Source organism: Engraulis encrasicolus, chromosome 22, assembly GCF_034702125.1.
Source record: "Engraulis encrasicolus isolate BLACKSEA-1 chromosome 22, IST_EnEncr_1.0, whole genome shotgun sequence".
Taxonomy (NCBI): domain Eukaryota; kingdom Metazoa; phylum Chordata; class Actinopteri; order Clupeiformes; family Engraulidae; genus Engraulis; species Engraulis encrasicolus.
This window is the reverse complement of record NC_085878.1, coordinates 2,151,910-2,172,303: the sequence shown is the minus strand read 5'-3', so window position 1 is coordinate 2,172,303 and position 20,394 is coordinate 2,151,910. Positions and strand designations below refer to the sequence as shown.

At 45.5% G+C, this 20,394-nt stretch overlaps 1 protein-coding gene across 1 annotated transcript in view; it reads left to right on the top strand.

The window, feature by feature from the left end:
- Positions 1–293: 293 nt before the first annotated feature.
- Positions 294–20,394, top strand: part of fbn1 (fibrillin 1) — a 189,769-nt gene continuing 169,668 nt past the window's right edge. The window contains exons 1-6 of the mRNA XM_063188336.1: positions 294–671; positions 904–1,207; positions 2,316–2,398; positions 6,301–6,399; positions 8,885–8,980; positions 9,702–9,797. Of these exons, the coding sequence (XP_063044406.1) occupies positions 1,038–1,207; positions 2,316–2,398; positions 6,301–6,399; positions 8,885–8,980; positions 9,702–9,797 (544 nt within the window). The 5' untranslated portion in view covers positions 294–671; positions 904–1,037. The remainder of the gene's footprint in view (positions 672–903; positions 1,208–2,315; positions 2,399–6,300; positions 6,400–8,884; positions 8,981–9,701; positions 9,798–20,394) is intronic.

The following is a 20,394-nucleotide window of genomic DNA, read 5'->3' as shown; positions in this document are numbered from 1 at the left end:
GAAGTGCATATAACAAGGCATGGAATATGATTTTCCATGCATGATGACTGTGTGTTGTTATGCCATTCTTGTCTTAATAAAGGCCCAAGAAAATGACACCTTTGAATTTCAGCCCAAACCTAGGCTAAACGCAAAAGCAAAATCACAACAATTTGTACAGGGAAGTAAACACAGAAGAACCCACCACCTCCACCCCTCCCGCTTTCTCTCAACCATTTTCTCTCTCCCTCTCTCTCCCTCTCCTTCTGTGTCTCGTTTTTTTTTGTAAGTTAACCCACCGCACTTAATTTGAGCAGGAATTAGTCTATCGCGAGAACAGGAGAGAAAGTTTCGTCGGAAAGTGGAGCTGTGGATGAGAGAGCAGAGAAGGGGAGCAAGTTCAGCCGAGACGATGAGATGAGAAGGAGCCTGCTAGAGGATTACTTCGCCTTATCTCGCTAAATGCCCAAACTGACGTGATTTTCATCTCATCTAAACTCCTATCGCACAGATGCCTCAGATTTATCGGGAAGCCGCACAATGGTGTGATTTACATTGCGCTTGAGCGAGCACGTCTCCTGCTTTTGGGACTTAGGTGTCCCATGAAAACTTTTATTCATCGCAGTGTTTGAAAACAATCGCGCATCTTGTTGGTTTTGATCGCAAAGAACCAATCTCCATTCGGAGAAAAGGTACGGTGCAGCAGGAGTTGTGCGTAACACAGCATTCGAATTTGGTGCTTTTTAAGAACTTACAGGCATGCATTTTTGATGAAGTTTTGTTAACCAGTTTTACAGTTAAGAACTTTGAGGCAGCCTATCTTCTTACTGTTCAACTGACGCTAGGTTACTGTAGTTTCATCATCTGACTATAACCCCAAATGCATTTCCTGTGAACAGTTATGGTTTTCTTTTTTTCTTCCAGATTTGGACGAGCCTTATGATCATATGAACAGGCTCTGCACAGAGTGAAGAAAGGGATTCTACACCGTGGTATAAGATTTTCAGAAGAGGAGACGCGCATTTTGAAATTTGCAGGCACATAAAGAAAGGTGCAGGATGTGGCAGGGTTGGCTGCTGAAGGTTACCCTGGGACTTGCAGCGGTCTTGTCGGCAACCATCGATGCCGAGGAGGTGGTTGGCACCTCAATGACCAAGGCTGGTAAATCAGGCGAGCCCAGAGCCAACAGGTCGAAGCGGCGAGGCGGGGGTCAAGATGTTCTACGGGGGTAGGAAACTTTGTTTTTTATTTTTACGTGCACTGACACCCCCCCAACATACCTCCACCTGCCTCGTCAGGCTCATAAATAACCCTGACGAAGCAGTTTGCAATATACATTATTGGTAACTATGGCGCACATCGTAATCCTATAGCCTATCACAATATCCAGATTCTGAACATCACTCGTGACAATGCTCGAGTTATGAGAACCGTATGGCTATCTTTTATTTTTTCATATAGCCTATGTTTTTTCACAGCAAGGGAATTGCGCAAACAAAGTGGATTTAGCCTACTTTAACGCAACGGTCATCAGTAAAGCATTCGATCCATCCCAGGCTTTTCTGTTCCCAATTTGCCAAGCAATGAGCAGTGCTGATGGGAAGGCAGGAGGAGAGGAGAGGAGAGCAGAGGTCGGTAATTAAATACTGGCAGGCAGCAGCATTCCTCCTTTGCTGCAAAAATAAGTTATTCTTTAAACAAAGGAGTCCATTGGACATCCGTTCCTGTTGGAATGCTGCGCAGAGCACTGGCAAAGCATTGTGATGCAGATGCCATTCACTCCGCTTTCTTTCCTTCTGCCATATCCTGCAAGATATATCTACATAAATGTTTTACTTTTGAAACAAATGTCTGACAAAAGTCTATCTGGCTGCGCAATAAGAGGTTGCAGCAACTTTACCACACAATTGATGTCGTTTTTACATGTATTGTTGGCCACTTCTTTTAATTTCAGGTCTTACCATTACATAGTCAACGTCAACCTTGTTGTAGGTCAATGTGTCTAAATATTCAGAATTTTGTGTCAGCTCGATGATATTCTCCTTTCTCCCTGGATTAGAACATGACCAATAGGTTGCGCTGTTTCCTCATGGCCTGTCTGAAACTTGAACTTGAAATGGTACTTGAAGATGACTGTTGTAATAAGTCATTACACGAACATGTTGCGCTGAATGTAAAAGCAAAGCCAACAGGTTCCATATGGTTTTTGTTTCTTTAGACAGATGTCACTGGCTTGCGCTTTTTTTTTTAAAAAAAAAACTGTAGCATGCCTTTTACATTCAGCGAAGAAGTGCTTCGTGCGAAGTCCCATTGCAATTGTTTATGCTCTGACCTAGGCCAAATGTGTGCGGATCGCGTTTCAACTCGTACTGCTGTCCGGGGTGGAAGACGCTGAGTGGAGGGAACCAGTGCATTGTCCGTAAGTGTCACCGCTCATCTGCATTATCTATCTCCTCCCAAACAGTAAACAACCGCAGCAGCGTATGACATGTCCAGCCAAGTGCATCGATTTCAATAATGTTAAAACTGCCAAGAGGAAGTGGCTGTGCAATTATCCTCTAAATAAAGCAATGCAATATGCACCTATATCATTTATATGTTAAACCTATGCACTCTAGTATGCGTATGGGAACATATGAAGCCTATACATTACATAGGTCATGTGCATGTGTGCACACATAGTAGGCCTACGTGGTCATGTAAACACAATAAAACATACTTGCTTGCTTGTTTTGGACATAGGAATGGGATCAAGATTTGTGTGTGTGTGTGTGTGTGTGTGTGTCTGTGTCTGTGTGTGTGTGTCTGTGTGTGTGCGCGTGCGTGCATGCTTGCGTGCACACTTTGCAGTGTGTGTGTGTGTGTATGTGTGCGCTGCACATGTGTGTGTTAGGCACTTTTCAGTGTGTGTATGTGTGTGTTCTATGCATCGTGTGTCGTGCATCGTGTCTTTTCAGTGTGTGTATGTGTGTGTTCTATGCATCGTGTGTGTCTGTCTGCAGTGTCTGTGTTTGTGTAGCCTATATATGTGGACATGCATTTCCCCCCTCTGCCCCTCTGAGCAAGGTCATAGACAGAGTTATGGGACCAAATCAGCCAGCTACGTATAGTACTGTATGTGGTAGTGCAGTGCAGGGGTGAATTTCTCAAAACCAAAGTTGCTAACTACAGTAGCTACTTTGCTGTTTTCAATGCATTTTCCCATTAGCAACTACCAAAGTTGCTAACAGGCTAACAACTTCTCTTTTGAGAAACTCACCCCAGTGCAGTAAGCCAGCCTGAAGTATGGGCACCGTGCTGCCGAGCCGAGCGTGGCACCGACCCACTCAGCCTCAGCCTCACCCTCCACTTACACTCTCACTCCACACGCACAATGTTGTTTTTCGTCCTCCACTGAACAAATAGAAAGCCGCTTGGCTTTTTTTTCCCCCCTCTCCTCCCCACACCACACGTGAGGGGACTCGACTCGACTCGACTCGACTCAGGAAGGCTGCTGTTGATCAGGCCTGTGTTCTGTGATTGCAGTCTGGCCGTTTGCCCTCCTCGGGGAGAAAAGGACCGTGATATTGTTTAGCAGTTGAAACCAAGGAAGTGGGGGTCCAACCGGCCTGCCTGCCTGCCTGACGCTCTGTCTCTCTGTCTCTCTGTCTCTGTCTCTCTCTCTCTCTCTCTCTCTCTCTCTCTCTCTCTCTCTCTCTCTCTCTGCCTCTCTCTCTCCCTCTCTCTCTCCCTCTCTCTCTCTCTCTCTCTCTCTCTCCCTCTCCTCTCCTCTCTCTCTCTCTCTCTCTCTCTCTCTCTTCTCTCTCTCTCTCTCTCTCTCTCTCTCTCTCTCTCTCCCTCTCTCTCTCTCTCTCTCTCTCTCTCTCTCTCTCTCTCTCTCTCTCTCTCTGATTGATCCGAATTCTGGATCACTGTGCCAGCGTTAGTCAGTCAGTCTCCAGGGGGCCTCAGGGCAGGCAGCCGAAATGCTGTGCGGTCGTCTGATTTCCTTTCCTTTCATTCAGTGCCCCATAAGCATAGTTGGCACTGTAGCACATGGCCCAGCCTTGCTATTGCCTTGGCATAGCCCCCACGGCCTTGCCCTAGCCTAGCCTAGCCTCACCCAAACCCAAACCCAGCTCAGCCCCTTCACTATGCCACATGGACCCCTGTACCAGAGATTCTTTAAGTATCTAGAGATATGCCAACATAATAGGTTTCTATGGGCACCTAACGTGACCAGGTTCCGGTCTGCCTGAAGGGGCGTGTCATAATGCTCCTAGCATTGAATAGAACAGTCCTTAGGTCTGCCTAGGTCTGCCTAAAGGGGGATCCCCCCCCCATAATAGAACCCGGAAACAGTGGGCCAATGGAACCCCTCTCTCTCTACTCTCTCTGCCTGTACTGTGTGACGATGGCATGCCCTATGCAGTGTTTCCCAACCAGGGGTACGTGTACCACAAGGGGTACGCGAGCACACCTCAGGGGGTATTTGGGAAAATGTAATAGCAACAAATATATGGCATGTAGTCACATTGGGATAGGGGAACAGATGTAGAGCATGAGCGAGAGGGGTACTCATCATATGACAAAATTGCTTTGGGGGTACGCAGGATAAAAAAGGTCGGGAAACACTGCCCTATAGCATAGCTGGTCATAGCCCTGACATACTCTAACCCCCCCCCCCCATACTCCTCTTCATTCTCTTCTCTTCAGTCGTATTCGATGGTTCTCTGGGGAGGGTTTAAGCCTCCTCCAGGCGGCCGGCCAATAAGCGAACGATTGGGTGAGAGCTGTCCAATCATTTCAAACCAGAGCTGAGGTGCTGTTTATACATACCTGGGTATTTTGATAAACAAACATTTTTCTTCTCTACGCTAAGCGAAATATTTTCGTTCACATCAAAAGGCAAACGCATAAATATGCTGTCATAAATACGTTAAGCCTGTGCGCCGTAAGTAGAGTGCCATTCAAGTCTCCGTTTATCTCTGTTTATATACAAACGCTAACCGGAGATTTTTAAAAAAAATCTCCACTTTTGCCGGAGTTTTTTTGGAGCTTCGTTTATAGAGGGAAAACCTTTGTTTGTTTGTGAACGAAAGGCACAAGCGAAGGGGAAGGTCTTCGTATATCAAAATACCCGGGTATGTATGAACAGCACCTGAGTGCAATACTCCTGCCCCTACAGTCCATAGGCGTAGCCAGGCGTGGGCCTAGGTGGGCCTGGGCCCGCCCACTTGACATCCAAGCCCGCCCCATTCACACTTGACAGTCATCTGTTGCCTCATTGAACTAAAATTAATGGCATAGCACTGAGCGATAATTAATCATTTTGTCAAAAGTCTGGTTCATCTTCTGTGATTTCTATGATTTCAATTTCAAAGTATCATTTTTGAGCGTGATATTATAATATCTACCTATTCGCTTTCGGGTTGGGCCCGTCCGATTTTTTCTGGGCCCACCTGTTTTATCATTTCTGCCTACGCCCCTGCTACAGTCAGGTCAAGTCAAAGAATATTCAGACCATGAATGCGAATGAAGAGAAGTGTTATGGGGGGGTCATATCAGGCCATGCTGTAACCAGACAGAGTAGAGAGAGAGAGGTTCCATTGGCCCATTGTTACCAGAGAGAGTAGAGAGAGAGAGGTTCCATTGGCCCATTGTTACCAGAGAGAGTAGAGAGAGAGAGGTTCCATTGGCCCATTGTTTCTGGGTTCTATTATTGCAAGGGGGAGGGTGGGGAAATCCCCCTTTAGGCAGACCTAGGCAGACCTAAGGACTGTTCTATTCAATGCTAGGAGCATTATGACACGCCCCTTTAGGCAGACCGGAACCTGGTCACGTTAGGTGCCTATAGCAACCTATTACATTGGCATATCTGTATATACTTAAAGAATCTCTGCTGTAGCCCTAGTTTTGCCCATAACTGGCCCTTACACTGTACCATGTGTGGCGCGACTAGGAGTCCCATTCCCAACATGCAAACCCCCTGTAGCTTTGTACAGCCCAACACTGTAGTCAAGCCACTGTGTGTGATAAACAACTATCGCTGTCTGTTTAGTCTGGGATGAGTTTTTTTGTTGTGTCTCACTCTGAGGCTCCCTTTTATTTTGATCTTTGCCCTGTCCTAGCCTGATTATCATCGACTTTCAAATCTTTTTGAGACTTGGTCTGACCAAGATTATAACAATTAACATTTCCCAAACGGCATGGTTGACCCGCCTCCCTTGGTTTGCTAATGGTTGTTTGCTTCCCGACAAAGTGGGAGGAGTTCTCGATTTTTCGGGAGCTCAGAAAGTACTTGCATTGCTCTTGACCTGACCACTCTCCTGTCCTCCACAGCCATCTGTAGGAGTTCCTGCGGTGATGGCTTCTGCTCCCGACCCAACATGTGCACCTGCCCCACCGGCCAGATCTCTCCCTCCTGTGGCTCCAAGTCAGGTAAGCTGGAGGGCAGAGGCGAACTTTCACATCAGGCTAACCTACTGTAGGCAATTGCCTAGGGCCCCAGTCAAATGTGACCTTCAACTGTCGCACCAGCTGCAATACGCACACAAAAAAGTACGTAGACCTGATCTTAATTTGTCACTTATGCAAAGTAATCGAAGATATGCACGAGACAAAGCACTAAAATAGCATCCTTGCTCATTCCATACCCATGGGAGACATGTTTAAAGAATGACTTTTGAGGGACCCATGGTTATATTTTGCCTAGGGCCCTAAAATGGCTAGACCCGCCCCTGCTGGAGGGAATAAAATGAAACGTCCGTGTTTGCTGTGTAATAATCTCATACAACACCTTTTGAAGTAAAAGTCCTCACAGAAGTTACTGTACTACTGTGGCCTGGTTTTGGAACAGAAAGCAGACACAAATGACTCAACCTAAGCCTCCCCCCTTTCCAGATCAACTTTGTTTGTTTACCAAATAAATAAACCTTAACCACCCACTGATGGATACATAGTAAAAATCCACCAACCACTCGACAGTGACACATTATTTTACATCTGACAGTCAAGCAGACACTTTTGTATTTGCACCAGCATTTGGGCTGTTGGCTGGTACAAATTTCCTTCTCCAGACTGTGACCTCTGTTTTTCGTCACTGTGCTGTTGTCACAAGGTTTTATCACAATTGCAACAATTGTGTTAGTGCGATTAATGTAACCGCCGGCCGCGGCTATTAGACTGACATGAGACCATAACGTGCTGGCAAGCAGATTGCAAGCCCATTACATTGAAATGGAAAAAAACGAAACAATGGCTTCCCTTGAAGCAGAGGGATAAGCATCATGTTAATGTTTCCTCTTGTTCGGTTGGGATGTGTGTGTTTTTTTCATTATTTGTGCGCTTTGGCAGAGATCATTGTAATTGAAATCATTATTTTTTTTGTCGGGTTCCCGCCCCACCTTGCGCATGATGTTATATCCGTTCCCCTGTGTACAAATGCTTTATGTGTTTGTATGTGAAAACATTGCAACTCAACTCGGTTGCCTGGAAGTGGCTCATGGAAACGGGGCTGGAGACAGACGACATGCATCATTTAGGGGAGTTGCACCACAGAAAATATCTAACAGGACTCAGTCACACTATTTGCATGATGTTGTTGTAATGCTCTGAAATTGGGCTTAGCTGGTTACTCAAGTAAGTTGAATAATTTGATAACAAAAAATGATCGCGTCCCACACTGCCCACCGCCATTCACGGACACAGGGAAAGTACTTTTTTTATTTGATGACTTAAGTACTTGGATTTTTTTTTTCAAGAAACAGATAGAGAAAATAATCAATAGTTTTAAACAGCCCTACTGTCAACTTCTCTGTCGGCACTGGGTGTGTTTCTTGGAAGCGAGCCATAGGCAACATGTCTAGGAGTTGGCTGGCAACACAGCAGTTCTGCACACTGTTGTCATATGTTTTTGCTCGCCGTATGCATTGTTGAACCTCAGTCTGTGTGGATCTTAGTCTTTGTGATTCCAACCCTCAGGTGTCTTCAAACTGTCTTATAAAACATTTATAATGCAATAATAAGCTAAATGCTCAAATGTTAAAACCCTGACAGGATGGTTGTGAAAACAGAGGTGTTGGATCACCAGTAAACTTGGGATGTCAGCAGTCATGTATAACGGGCTCACCCATATCATATTTAGTTAATGGCCAAAAATGAATTGGGGTGGAGGGCAGGGTGGAAGAAAGGTTAACATTCATACTACAATATAATCATAAAAATAAATGGAATGCCTTAAACAGGGCTGGATTAAGATTGTATGGGGCCCTAGTCCATACGTTGCTGTAGGCCCCAGCAGGAGACAAATTCCACAATATAAGTAGGTAGACGGCATCATGATTTTCAAGCCAGGGGTGAGTTTCTGAAAAGAGAAGTTGCTAGCCTGTTAGCAACTTCGGTAGTTGCCAATGGGAAAATGCATTGAAAACAACAAAGTAGCTAATGTAGTAAGCAACTTTGGTTTTGAGAAATTCACCCCAGGAATCAGTATGAACAAGATTGAAAACACAAACTCAACAGCAGACAACAGATTTTTCAATTCCGCATCTTGTCACAATTCTACAATTCTTTCTACAATTCCTTTCCCCCCACTTTGTCCAATTTTTTTTAGCTCTCTAAAGTGGATGTTTTTAAAACCAGAGTTTTAAGTTGAGATTTCGGAAAAAACCCCAAAAAAACGCTCCCAAAAACAGATTAGTGTAAGCAAGGAAAGCAGAAGAAATCTGCATGTTTTTCAAAACGTGTAGTTTGCATTTTCTCACTGCCTGTATAAAACCGGAGTTTTAAATTGAGATTTCTAAGGAGAAAAAAAAAAACGCTCCCAAAAACAGATTAGTGTAAGCAAGGAAAGCAGAAGAAATCTGCATGTTTTTCAAAACGTGTAGTTTGCATTTTCTCACGGCCTGTTTGCCTCCACATACAGCTCAGCATTGCAACATCCGCTGCATGAATGGAGGCACCTGTGTGGAGGAAAGCTGCCATTGTCAGAAAGGCTACAACGGAGCTCACTGCGGCCAACGTAAGGATTCATCTCTATCACGACAATATAATGTCCTCTGTTGTACCGAATGCCATCAATTGAATGTGAATTGAAAACTGAATTGAATGGAGGAAGAGCGCTTCCTGGACTCAAAAGTCATTTGCAGAGTTGTGTGAAGTACAAGTAGAAGTACTCTTGCAGATGTGCAGTAATTACAACACTACTGGTATGATATTACATGCTTTTCAACAATGTAATATTCATCTGTAAGAGTACTTCAACTTCTACTTTATACAACTCTGGTCATTTGTTAGAGTTGCTCTGTGGATGAGAAAATTCCAATGCACTTTTATTTACCAAAAAAATCAAAAGCTTTGATTGAAGTGGCATGGCCACCCTAACCCAGTGAGGGTGTCTCCTTTTAGTTTAATCAATTGTAGCCTATATACACTGTAGCGTAAGAAAGCCTAATATCGACATACTGCCTAATTGTGGCTGAGTCCACTTACAATATTATATTAGCTTTCCCTGTGAAAAGGGAATATATCCTGTGAAAGCAGACTTTCAGCTCTTGTACTGTAAACTGCTGGTTTATTGTTGAAGTGATTGCCAATTAAAATGTTTCTCATCCGGGCGATAAGGATCGAAACCGATAACAGCCTTTGCTTTCGAAATTTTATTTTTATTTTATTTAGGTGGGAACTAGAAATGGTGCAAGTCTACACGTTGTCATGTGTTTTGTTTTTCTTCTTCTTTTCAGCTGTCTGTGAGAGTGGATGCCTTAATGGTGGCCGGTGTGTTGCTCCCAATCGCTGCGTCTGCACGTACGGTTTCACAGGAGCCCAGTGTGAAAGAGGTAAGACTTAGACACAAGCATTGGCTGTTTGTCCCATGTCTCATGACAGCTCCATTTCCCCCATTTTCATGTCCTGTGATAGAGGCACGGTGGGCAGTCTCTCTCAGTATGGGCCTGTTTAGCTGGGGCCCTCTGTGTTCTTCTGCAAATGCAATGATGTCAAACCAGGTGGTTTGGCGAGAGAGAGAGAGAGAGAGAGAGAGAGAGAGAGAGAGAGAGAGAGAGAGAGAGAGAGAGAGAAGGAAAGAGAGCTCTCATTGGCTTCCATTCAGTTTGCCTCGGCGGTTATTGCCCTAACTGTTAAGAATTCAGCAAGGAGAAAGTCTTGTCTTTGTCAGCCCTGATGTTGCTGGGCACGTTGATCGATGGACGCCGTCGATCCGCACGGTCGTCTGGAGTATGTTCTCGTCCTGGGCCAGCGAGCCTGACAGCTCTGCAGTTATTCGCTATAGATTTATTATATATGAGCCCGTCAGATGAGAGGTGACGTGTTTCCCGCAGATGGGGAAGAGCGTTCCTGAGAGTGGTGCTTTGTATGAATCAGTGATGTTTGTATGACACCACAGCTAAGGTATTAAATCTTGGCATCGTCGAGGCTCATTGAGTCCGGGCGTACTGTAACCTCAGTAACATTTGGCCTCCCAGTGTGGTGCCATCCATAACACTGTCATATTCCAGAGACATGCACTTTCCCTTTACGATGTTGGTTTATACAGAACACAAAGCATGGCTACAATCATGCTTTCAATGGGATAGTTTAGTTGACTGTGTACTACTCAACAGAAATAGGCTTGCCTGGCATCGGCTCTGGGTCTTCTACGGTACCTGTTGGGAGGGGGGTGGGATGGATGAAAATATGTTTCAGATTTACAAACAGTGCTGCAATAAAGCACGAGGCGGAGGAAATGGGGAAGGAAGAATATTGGACCCAGCGTCTAATGGCGACGCCTTGTTGAACAGAGCCAAAGACAATATCAGAAATGGTACAGTACTTCTCAGGTCTGATTGTGTGGCTGCTTATTGTGCGTTTGATTCCATATCACTCAGTGTAATGAGTGAGAGAGAGAGAGAGAGAGGGAGAGAGAGAGAGAGGGAGAGATAGAGAGAAAGAGAGAGTAAGAAAGACAAAGAGAGAAAGAAAGAAAATATCAAAGTTGCACACTTGTTGGGTCTGCTGTTGTGAAAGTCTGTCTGGGTCTGGGAGCCTTGTGTGGTGTGGCGTTGGCCCGTTGAGGGGCTGTTTCTTCTTGGAGCCAGTTGGAGAGGACTCGGAGCCAATAGCCTTCATGCAGATGGTGGCGGCGGTGGCGGTATAAAGCCTTTGGTTTCTGTCAAGGAAATGTTTGGTTGGCCACCCTTCTGATATCGCGACCACAGATTGGGTCTTTATTTTGTGTTTGTGTGTGTGCGGCACACAGTCATTTGTGTAGCTTGATTTTTTTTATTCCCTCCCCTCCCCTCCCTTCCTCATCTCATCCCCTCCTTCCTTCCCTCCCGTCCGTCTTCCCCTCTTTTTTGGGGCTTTTGAAAGGCTGCGTTTTGGAATATATTGTCCATTTGCTCTCATCTGCTTCGCTGGCTCTATTTAATGCAGATGTGCTGGATGTTCGCTGCTGGAGAGGGTTGTGTGAAAGAGAGGACTATTCTTTGCCTCAGCCTCGCTGCCAAGCTGTTTTTTCTTTGCTTGGTTTTTTTTCTAAAAGCACAGAGACAAAAAAAAGCCTAAATAAAGAATTGCGCTCTGTTTCCAAAAAAAGGATACCTATTTTCTTTCGTTGTAAAGATTCATGAATTCTAATATCACAATATGCTATTGTCCAAGTTTTAAAGGTGCTGCACATTCAAGACAAAGATGTCCATGCAAATTTCCATGGGACTCTTTTTCCAGTGTTTCAACAAAGGTTAATCTTTTTTTTTCGTTTGTAAGAGTTTTTGTTTTCAGTAGTAGCCACAAAGCCACACTGTTGCGGATGACAGTAGTTGTAGTGTCAGAATCGGTGCATAGTCTTAATGGTGATGCATACTACGTAATCATCACATAGTGATGCATTTTTTTAGGGAAACAAGGCACAACTATGCATGTAGACCCCAACTATGTATGACGCTGTCTAGGCAGAAATTAAGTTTACTAACAACGGCCCATGCTAGAAAATATGTTAACGGAAAAAAGATCCAGGCAACGAAACAAAGCACCCAAAGCTAAAACAAATAAAGCTGATGGTCGAAATACCGGGAAAAGCTCATAACAACCAATCTCAGTCAAACAAACAGGTTCACAAACAAGACAAACTGGCAGAGGAAAATAACAAGAGCGGAACATAAATAGAAAGGGAAGTAAGCAAAAAGGATGGGTCACTGGTTAAAAACAACGAAGGGCAGGTGACTCACACAAGCAGACAAAGCACAACGTAACCTAATGTAATGCCAGGAGTCAGGTGAGGATAAAGACAGGTGAGATCGCCAACAGGAAGTGACATCATGTTCAGGTGAGGGACCTCATAATACACATGCACCTCAGAAACAGAGTGCTAGGGTCAGCAGTGCAGAGCTGGTGTCAGCACTTAGGGGGGTGGGGGGGTGGGGTGGGGGTGGGCAGTTGGGGACACAAAAGCGCTTTTTTTGTGAGTTCAGTTCATATTTTTTGGACTCGTATGTGGATGGATTCTGTGACATGAAGGCGGTGACACGTTACCCCGCTCCTCCCCTGGATCTGCACGCATGGCCAAGGTCAATATCAAGCGGAAGTGTTAGAGCGGGGACAGGACCAATGTGACTTGTTTAATCTCTGAGGGGCCTCCCACTGACCCGAAACAGGAAATGACTTGTTACAGGTTAGGAGCGTGAAGGAGGAACACACGATGAGCAGAATGTAAACAAAAGAATCTGTTGGACTGGGAAGATATACAAGCCTGAACTGCCAACAAGGTGGCCAGTATCAAAGCCAAGTCGAGGGCCAGTCAGGTTCCTAACAGACCTTGTTGTAAAAAAAACCAAAGGAGATGCGTGCATTGAAATGGTTTCTCTTTACTGTAAATCAAAGCAGCTAGTTGTTCTGAGGTAGTGATACTATAGGCTCTGTTCTGTGTCTGATTTTCCCAGCAAACAAATTTCGGATGAAATCTTCAAAATTCCAGAACTTATTTGAAATAGAACATATTGTAGATAAAATGTGGAATTTAATCCATTTGATTGTCTGAGTTTAGTTAGGTCGTATGTTTCAAGTTGTTTATGGGTGTATGCTTGCGTCGATGTCATCGCCGACGATAAAATGTGGAATTTTAATACATTGGATTGTCTGTGGTTAGGTTCTATGTTCCAGTTGTTTATGGTTGTATAGTTATGTCGATGTCATCATGTACCGATGAGGACATTGTTTTCCTGGCCCATTGTTGTAGTTAGTATATTCCAAATGCATGTCCCGTCCCCACCCTGTGCCTTTTACCAGTGGCATGTGTCCATTTGCTGTGCTGCAGTGCAGACTGACTTCATTAAACGCTGGTTAATTAAATCTCGTCAGCACAGACGTAAAATATGATGTGGGTTGTAGGGTCATGAGTCAGCTGCAAAATAAACACTCTGTTTGTGGTCACTTGGCAACCGTCTGAATTAAGAAGAGATGCCTTCCCTTGTACTGTTGCCCTGTTCTCCTGCTGGCTGGTGACATTCTCCATGTGCTTATGTTTATGCTATAAACCATAACTCTTCTCTACGCCGTGTAGTGCAGCACAATTATTCTCTTCAGCGCTTATAATCAGATTTTTGACTGCATGTCAATGTCACAGTGACCAGTCTGGATATAGAAACATGCAGACATCGCTAAGCATCCTTAACCAGAAGTATGAAAAATATGTTTGGTTCATTTCAGAGGGAAAAAATTAAGCAGACATAATTTAAGTGTAAGTCTGTGACCGGCTGTGAATCTTGACTTGACTAAAGGCTGAATGTGGTTGAAAATATCCACGCGAAACTGTCAGAAAGGCTGCAGTCTGCTGCAGTCTGCACTCTGCTGCACTGTTATGCACGCCCTTTTGTATGAAGCTGTGAAGAAAGCAGTGTGATATTAAGAAAGCGTTGCACAGTGCAATCATCCTGCAAAAAAGCAAAGCAGCAACTATTCATCCCACTGACAGCTGTGCTTCGAAACCCAAAAGTTCCACCCAAGTTTTCATATCCATACACACACACACACACACACACACACACACACACACACACACACACACACACACACACACACACACACACACACACACACACACACACACACACACACACACACACACACACCACACACACACACACACACACACACACACACCACACACACACACACACACACACACACACACACACACACACACACACACACACACACACACACACACACACACACACACACACTCAAAACACACAAAAGCGGTTGAGGAGGAGCACGGTACACAAGCAGCGTTACTTCCAACACTTAAACATGGAGTGTCAACACATGGAGTGTTAAATTGACTCTTGATTGTTTTGAATTAACACTTCTGAGGTTCACTGTGTAGGAGAAGCTTAGGTCAACCGGTTCGTAGGCAGGGAAAAGGCCTGGCATGGTCGCGCAGCGCAGCGCTGCAGTGAAGCTAATCCACGAGCCAGAGGGGAGGGCTGGGCTTAACATTGGAACTCGGGAGCTGGAGGGGGAAAGAAAAAAAAAAGTTAGACGTTAGGCATTTCGGTATAAACACGTTAAAACTGGGAGCCCTCCAGGAAAAGAGGTGACCTAATTCATTGTGTCTCTCTCCCTCCCTCTCTCTCTCTTTCTCTCTCTCTCTCTCTCTCTCTCTCTCTCTCTCTCTTTCTCTCTCTCTCTCACTTCCAAATGTGTTGCTCTCTTGCTTCACACCGAAAGTCTATTGTTTGGGTGAAAACACAGAAGAACTCCATTGTAGCCAATGTTAAGACTCACAGTTTCAGTCCAAGACCTCCTGACTGGTTAGTTACCCAGCCCCGACCCGCTGGTTACCCAGGGCACAACAGAAAGAGTCACGCACTTTTATATAGCGTGCGTGGGTGTATGCATAAACAGTGTCTCAAGACTACACTAATATCATAAAGACATTCCCTCAGACGTCGTAAAAAGATATAATTTCACCGCTTGCTGCCTAGTGCAGTGCCTGCTGTTCTCCTTGGGTTGTGCATGGAGACTGCTTCCTTTCTCCGAGAGAGAGAGAGAGAGAGAAAGAAAGAGAGAGAGAAAGAAAGAGAGAGAGAGAGAGAGAGAGAGAGAGAGAGAGAGAGAGAGAGAGAGAGAGAGAGAGAGAGAGAGATGCAGAGACAGACTGGGAGAGACAGAGAGAGAGAGAGAAATACAGAGAAAGCGAGAGAGACAGACAAGACAGAGACAGAGAGAGAGAGACAGCGAGAAAGAGCGAGAGAGAGAGCGAGAGCGAGAGCGAGAAAGAGAGAGACTGCAGCAGTGCAGAGCTGAGAGCTGTGCTGAGCTGAACTGAACTGAGCTGTTTGCCGTGCGGATTGTTCCCAGATGTCTGCAGACATTGGGAGTATCCCACAGATGTGCTTTGGACAAAGAGCTTGGATGAACACTGGAATGACACTACAGTTTCCCTCCGCACAGCACAGCACAGCACAGCACAGCACAGGAACTCCCTATCTTCCTCATGTGACTCGGTCTCCTGAGAGAGAGAGAGAGAAAGGCAGAGGCGAGCTGAGACGAGCTGTCCGACATCCCACCGCCTTTTTTTGCTTTATCGTCGCCATCATTTACACTCCCATTGTTATTTTACCACGGCTTTACACGCTGGAACGTTTTGTATGTGAAATATAGGACTGCATATGCAGTATACTGTATGTGGCTGGCGTATTTATGGAAGCAGCTTTCCAGAACACTTTGGAAAGGCACGATTCTTCTTTTTTTGGGCGGCAGGGTTCATTTTTTTTTGCAACTTTTGTATTGGGTGGAATTTCAAAGGCATTGCATTCACAGGACGTTCTCCAATGAACTTTAGACACCATACAGTACAAATACCATATGCATATATCCACACATTGACATTCCAATTTGGAAGGTAAAAATTTAAGGGCGGTGTTGAAATTAAAAAGCAATCTGCAGACACTGCAGGAGAGGCAGAGGAGGCTGTTACAAAGGCAGCCATCATCCAGTTTCCAACTGCCTGCAGCCCTTCCCTAGTGTAAGCAGAAAGGCAAGAGAAGGATCACTGGAGTGCGCAGAGTATTTCGGTAGCATTAAACAGATATTACTTTCAAGTGTGAGCCTTTTCCTGACCCTTTCCCAGGCCCCACTGTTGTCGTCGTCGTCAGTGCAGGACCGACCGAGTATGAAAAAAAGGAATGCTGGGTAATTAATTACTGTAGTACTCCAGATATGAAAATGAGCCATGAGCCATCTCGAGAGCTCACGGAGCTTCACAATGCTGCAAAAGTACTTAAGAGGATAATTTATACGGAGGAGGTTGACCTAGTTATGTTTCGAATATTTGATATGCTAGAGAGAGAGCAGCGGAGCAGCGGAGCACCGGGCCAGGCAGGCCAAAACAAAAGCACCGGGCCAGGCAGGCCAAAACAAAAGTTGCAGTCAGTCAGTCAGTGAGAATGGCTGCATGTGGGTCACGTGCACTGTCGTCGTCGTTTCTTTCTCTCTGTTTTGAAATTGCGAAGCACACAATGTTTTATTTGTTTCAAGAACGAACAGCAGTGGTGGTGGTGGTGGTGACAGGGGGGCTTTTTGGAACAGGACAGGTATTTTTTTGTGCTCGACTCACTCGACTCTACTCGGCCACCTCCCCTCTGTTCCCCGCCTGCGCTGACTGTTGTTGTCTGCTGTAGAAATGTGGGAATGATTTCTGTGGCTGGACGGCTGCCAGTCACCATTTGGAGTAGCGAGGCGCTCACACCACCGATACGCATCTCGCCTGTTTAGACTTCACCCCAATGGCATTCGGAGAGAGATGGAGAGAGAGAGATGGAGAGGGAGAAAGATGGGGATAGAGAGATGGAGAGGGAGAGAGATGGAGAGAGAGAGAGAGAGAGAGAGAGAGAGAGAGAGAGAGAGAGAGAGAGAGATACTTTAGAGAGAGAGACAGAGACAGAGACAGAGAGACAGAGAGAAAGATACTCTAGACAGCGAGGCCAAGAGAGACGTGGACAGGGAAGGAGACTTGTCACGGGAAAGTGGCGAGCCGAAGAGGGCTATCCCATGTCCGTCATAGCCGTGAATAACAGCATGTTAAACGCCACGATAAACCTGTCAGCCATGAGCTATGACAGGTAACCCAAACGAGGCCAGCTTGTTATTGTGCATGAAACATGGACCCTCTCCCCAGCAGCTCCCCTGTTGAATGCCTTGGCCTGTACGTGGTGGACCCAATCATAGACCGCGGAACGTATTTGAACGAGGGGGGGCCGCAAGGGGGGGGGGTGATTTGCGTTTCTTAGATGCAATTTCATGCATTTTAATGCATTTTAGCATTAAATCTTACGCCGGACATGGCACTGAAAAGACGACGGACGGTCCATCCTACAGACGGATGGACCGTCCTGCTGACTGCACACATCTCAACCTCTAGCCTACTTCTTCTGCGCGATTTTCAGTGCTGGCTTTTGCTTAGATCTCCAGATTTTGCAACATTCACGCATGTCAAATATTAATATTGGTTAAGGAAATAACTTGACTTTATTTATTTTTTTGAAGGCCTTCATTCTTTTATTTTTCAAAAAGTTACCCGGGCCACGGCCCCCCTGACCCGGCCGTTTCCGCGGTCCATGGACCCAATACATATCTGTAACAGAGGTCATCTTGCGCTACAGAGGTCATCTTGCGCTACAGAGGTCATCTTGCGCTAATTTGCCACTCGGGGCTCGAACCAGTGACCTTCCAGTTCACGCTCTAGTTGGGCATGGGAGGCCCGGTACAATACTGAGCTAACGGACCAGACTGTATCTGCATGAGGCTTCGGGAGGGAATTTTACTGGCATTCTACCGCCGAACTCTGCTAGTTGGCATCCATTAGTAGAGTAGAATAGAGTAGAGTAGAGTAGAGTAGAGTAGAATAGAGTAGAGTAGAGTAGAGTAGAATAGAGTACTTTTATCAATCACAAGGGACATTAAGATGTATGACAGCTTACATAGATACATAGATACAAGACATAGACAAAGACCTAATACACATGTATCACAAGGCACTCTACAGTATGCTCCAGGGGTTCCCAACCTTTTCCAAACTTGGGGCCCACTTGAAATTTTCACAAATGTTTGGGGCCCACCGCTGACCCAGTGAACAGTGCAACTGAAATGAATAGTCAGTGTAGGGCTGCACGATTATGGAAAAAAATCATAATCACGATTATTTTGGTCAAAATCGTAATCATGATTATTAATCATGATTATTGATTTTTTGCAGATTAAAAAAAAAAGTATAACAAGATGAAATATAACCAAGAATGAATTATATACGGGATGAGCAAAATAAAAGGAATCGTAACAAATATGTAAAGGCAATAGCATGAAACCTAGGTGGACAGATTTCTGTCCAGAAACACCAGCCTGTCAGTATGTTCTGGCTTCAAGGACGCTCTCAAAGGTAGGTCACTATTGCCACGATTAAATCACGATTGAAATCACAACTTCGATTTCACGATTTTATCACGATTTTCAATTATTTCCGATTAATTGTGCAGCCCTAAGTCAGTGGCAACACAGGAACAAACATTATTTAGTTTTTTCAGAAAATAATTTCAGGGCCCACTTGGAATACCTTTGCGGCCGACCAGTGGGCCCTGACCCACAGTTTGAGAATCACTGGTATACTCCGTATACGAGCAAAGCAGCAGTTGGTGGATGGCCTATTATCACCCGCATATTTCCATCAGCACGACAACACAAAGATCAGCCGTATCGTTTTTCCCCTTTTCGTCAGACGCGCCTGTTGAAAATCCTGATGTCAACATCCCAGTCATACTTTGGCCATTACTTGGCCTCTCCTCTCCACAAACGCAGCCTTGTGAAATAGGCATCATCACTTTCCCTTTGTCCGCCCGTGATAAATCCCTGCTGGATAGGGTGATTGTTGCGTGTGTGTGTGTGTGTGTGTGTGTGTGTGTGTGTGTGTGTGTGTGTGTGTGTGTGTGTGTGTGTGTGTGTGTGTGTGTGTGTGTGTGTGTGTGTGTGTGTGTGTGGGAGAGAGGGAGAGAGAGAGAGAGAGAGAGAGAAAGAGAGACTGTGCATGTGTGTGTGCATGTGTGTGGGTGTGTCCATGTGTGCGTGTGTCTGTGCGTGTGTGTGTGTGTGTGTGTGTGTGTGTGTGTGTGTGTGTGTGTGTGTGTGTGTGTGTGTGTGTGCATATGTGTGTACGTGTGTGTGTGTATGTGTGTGTGCAACGCTCCAGTCCTTTACCCTCTGCCGAGTCCCTTTCTTATTCTTTTGGGCATTCTCTGTCTTTCATCCCCAAGTTAAATTGTGTGTGTGGTTGTTTGTGTTCGCATGAGAGAGCGAGACAATCTGTGAGAAAAACGGAGAGAGAGACGGAGAGAGACAAAAAAGAGAAAGGTAGAGAGAGAGCGATACGGGAGAGAGAGAGACAGAGAGAGAGAGAGAGAGAGAGAAGGAGGGAGATTTATAGATTGCAAGAGGGAGAGAAAGTTCATTTCGCTTGTGTTTTGTGAGTTGCGTGGGCGTGTGTTTGTGTGCATTGTGTCTCGAACGAAACAGTCTTTCCAGAGAACAACAGCCCTCTCCAGACCTGGCTGTGTTGGGCTGAGGCTGTGCCGACTGTGCTGTGAGAAGCAGTGTTGCCAGATTGGGCGGTTTCCCGCCCAATTGCGCTGCTTAGGATGGCCGTCTGCGGGTAAAAATGGATAATGGAGAAAAAAACTCCCAATTTTTGGCCATAGAAATCAATAGAATTGGGCGGTATTTAGTGCTTCCAGGCGGGTTTTGAGCGTTTTTTGAGACTGGAAATCATCAGCCTCATCTGGCAACCCTGGTGAAAGGGTTATGCTGCCTCTCCTTTGTCCCACACTGCACTGTATGCAGGAAAGCCAACAGAGGGGGACAAAAAGGGGTCAGTTGTCTCAGGCCCAGGGAGAGAGGGGGCCCAAAATTGTGTGTTTCATTACATTATACGTATTGGATGAGGGGGCCCTATATAGGCCCCTTTGACCTGGGCCTGGCAAAAGCTGTCAGCGGCCCTGACTCTATGCGAATCTTTCGCTTCAGTTAAAAAACATACACTTCCCCAGCCCACCTCTCAAGGCAGCCAAGTCATTATTTAAAAAAGCACAAACCACACAATGCTCTCTCTATTCTCACCATTTTCTGTCCACACCTATTCTCAAAAGCCTTTGTGTGTGTGTGTCTGTGTGTGTGTGTGTCTGTGTGTGTGTGTGTGTGTGTGTGTGTGTGTGTGTGTGTGTGTGTGTGTGCGTGTCAATGTGTCTCTGTGTGTTCATGTGTGTGTCGTTCTGTACAGTATCTGTTTATGTGTGCTCGTTGTTGTGTTTCTCTGAGTGTGTGCTCATTTGCGTGCTGGTGATGTGTACCTGTGTGTGCGTGCACCCCTGGAAGCGTGCGTCCTCCTTTGGT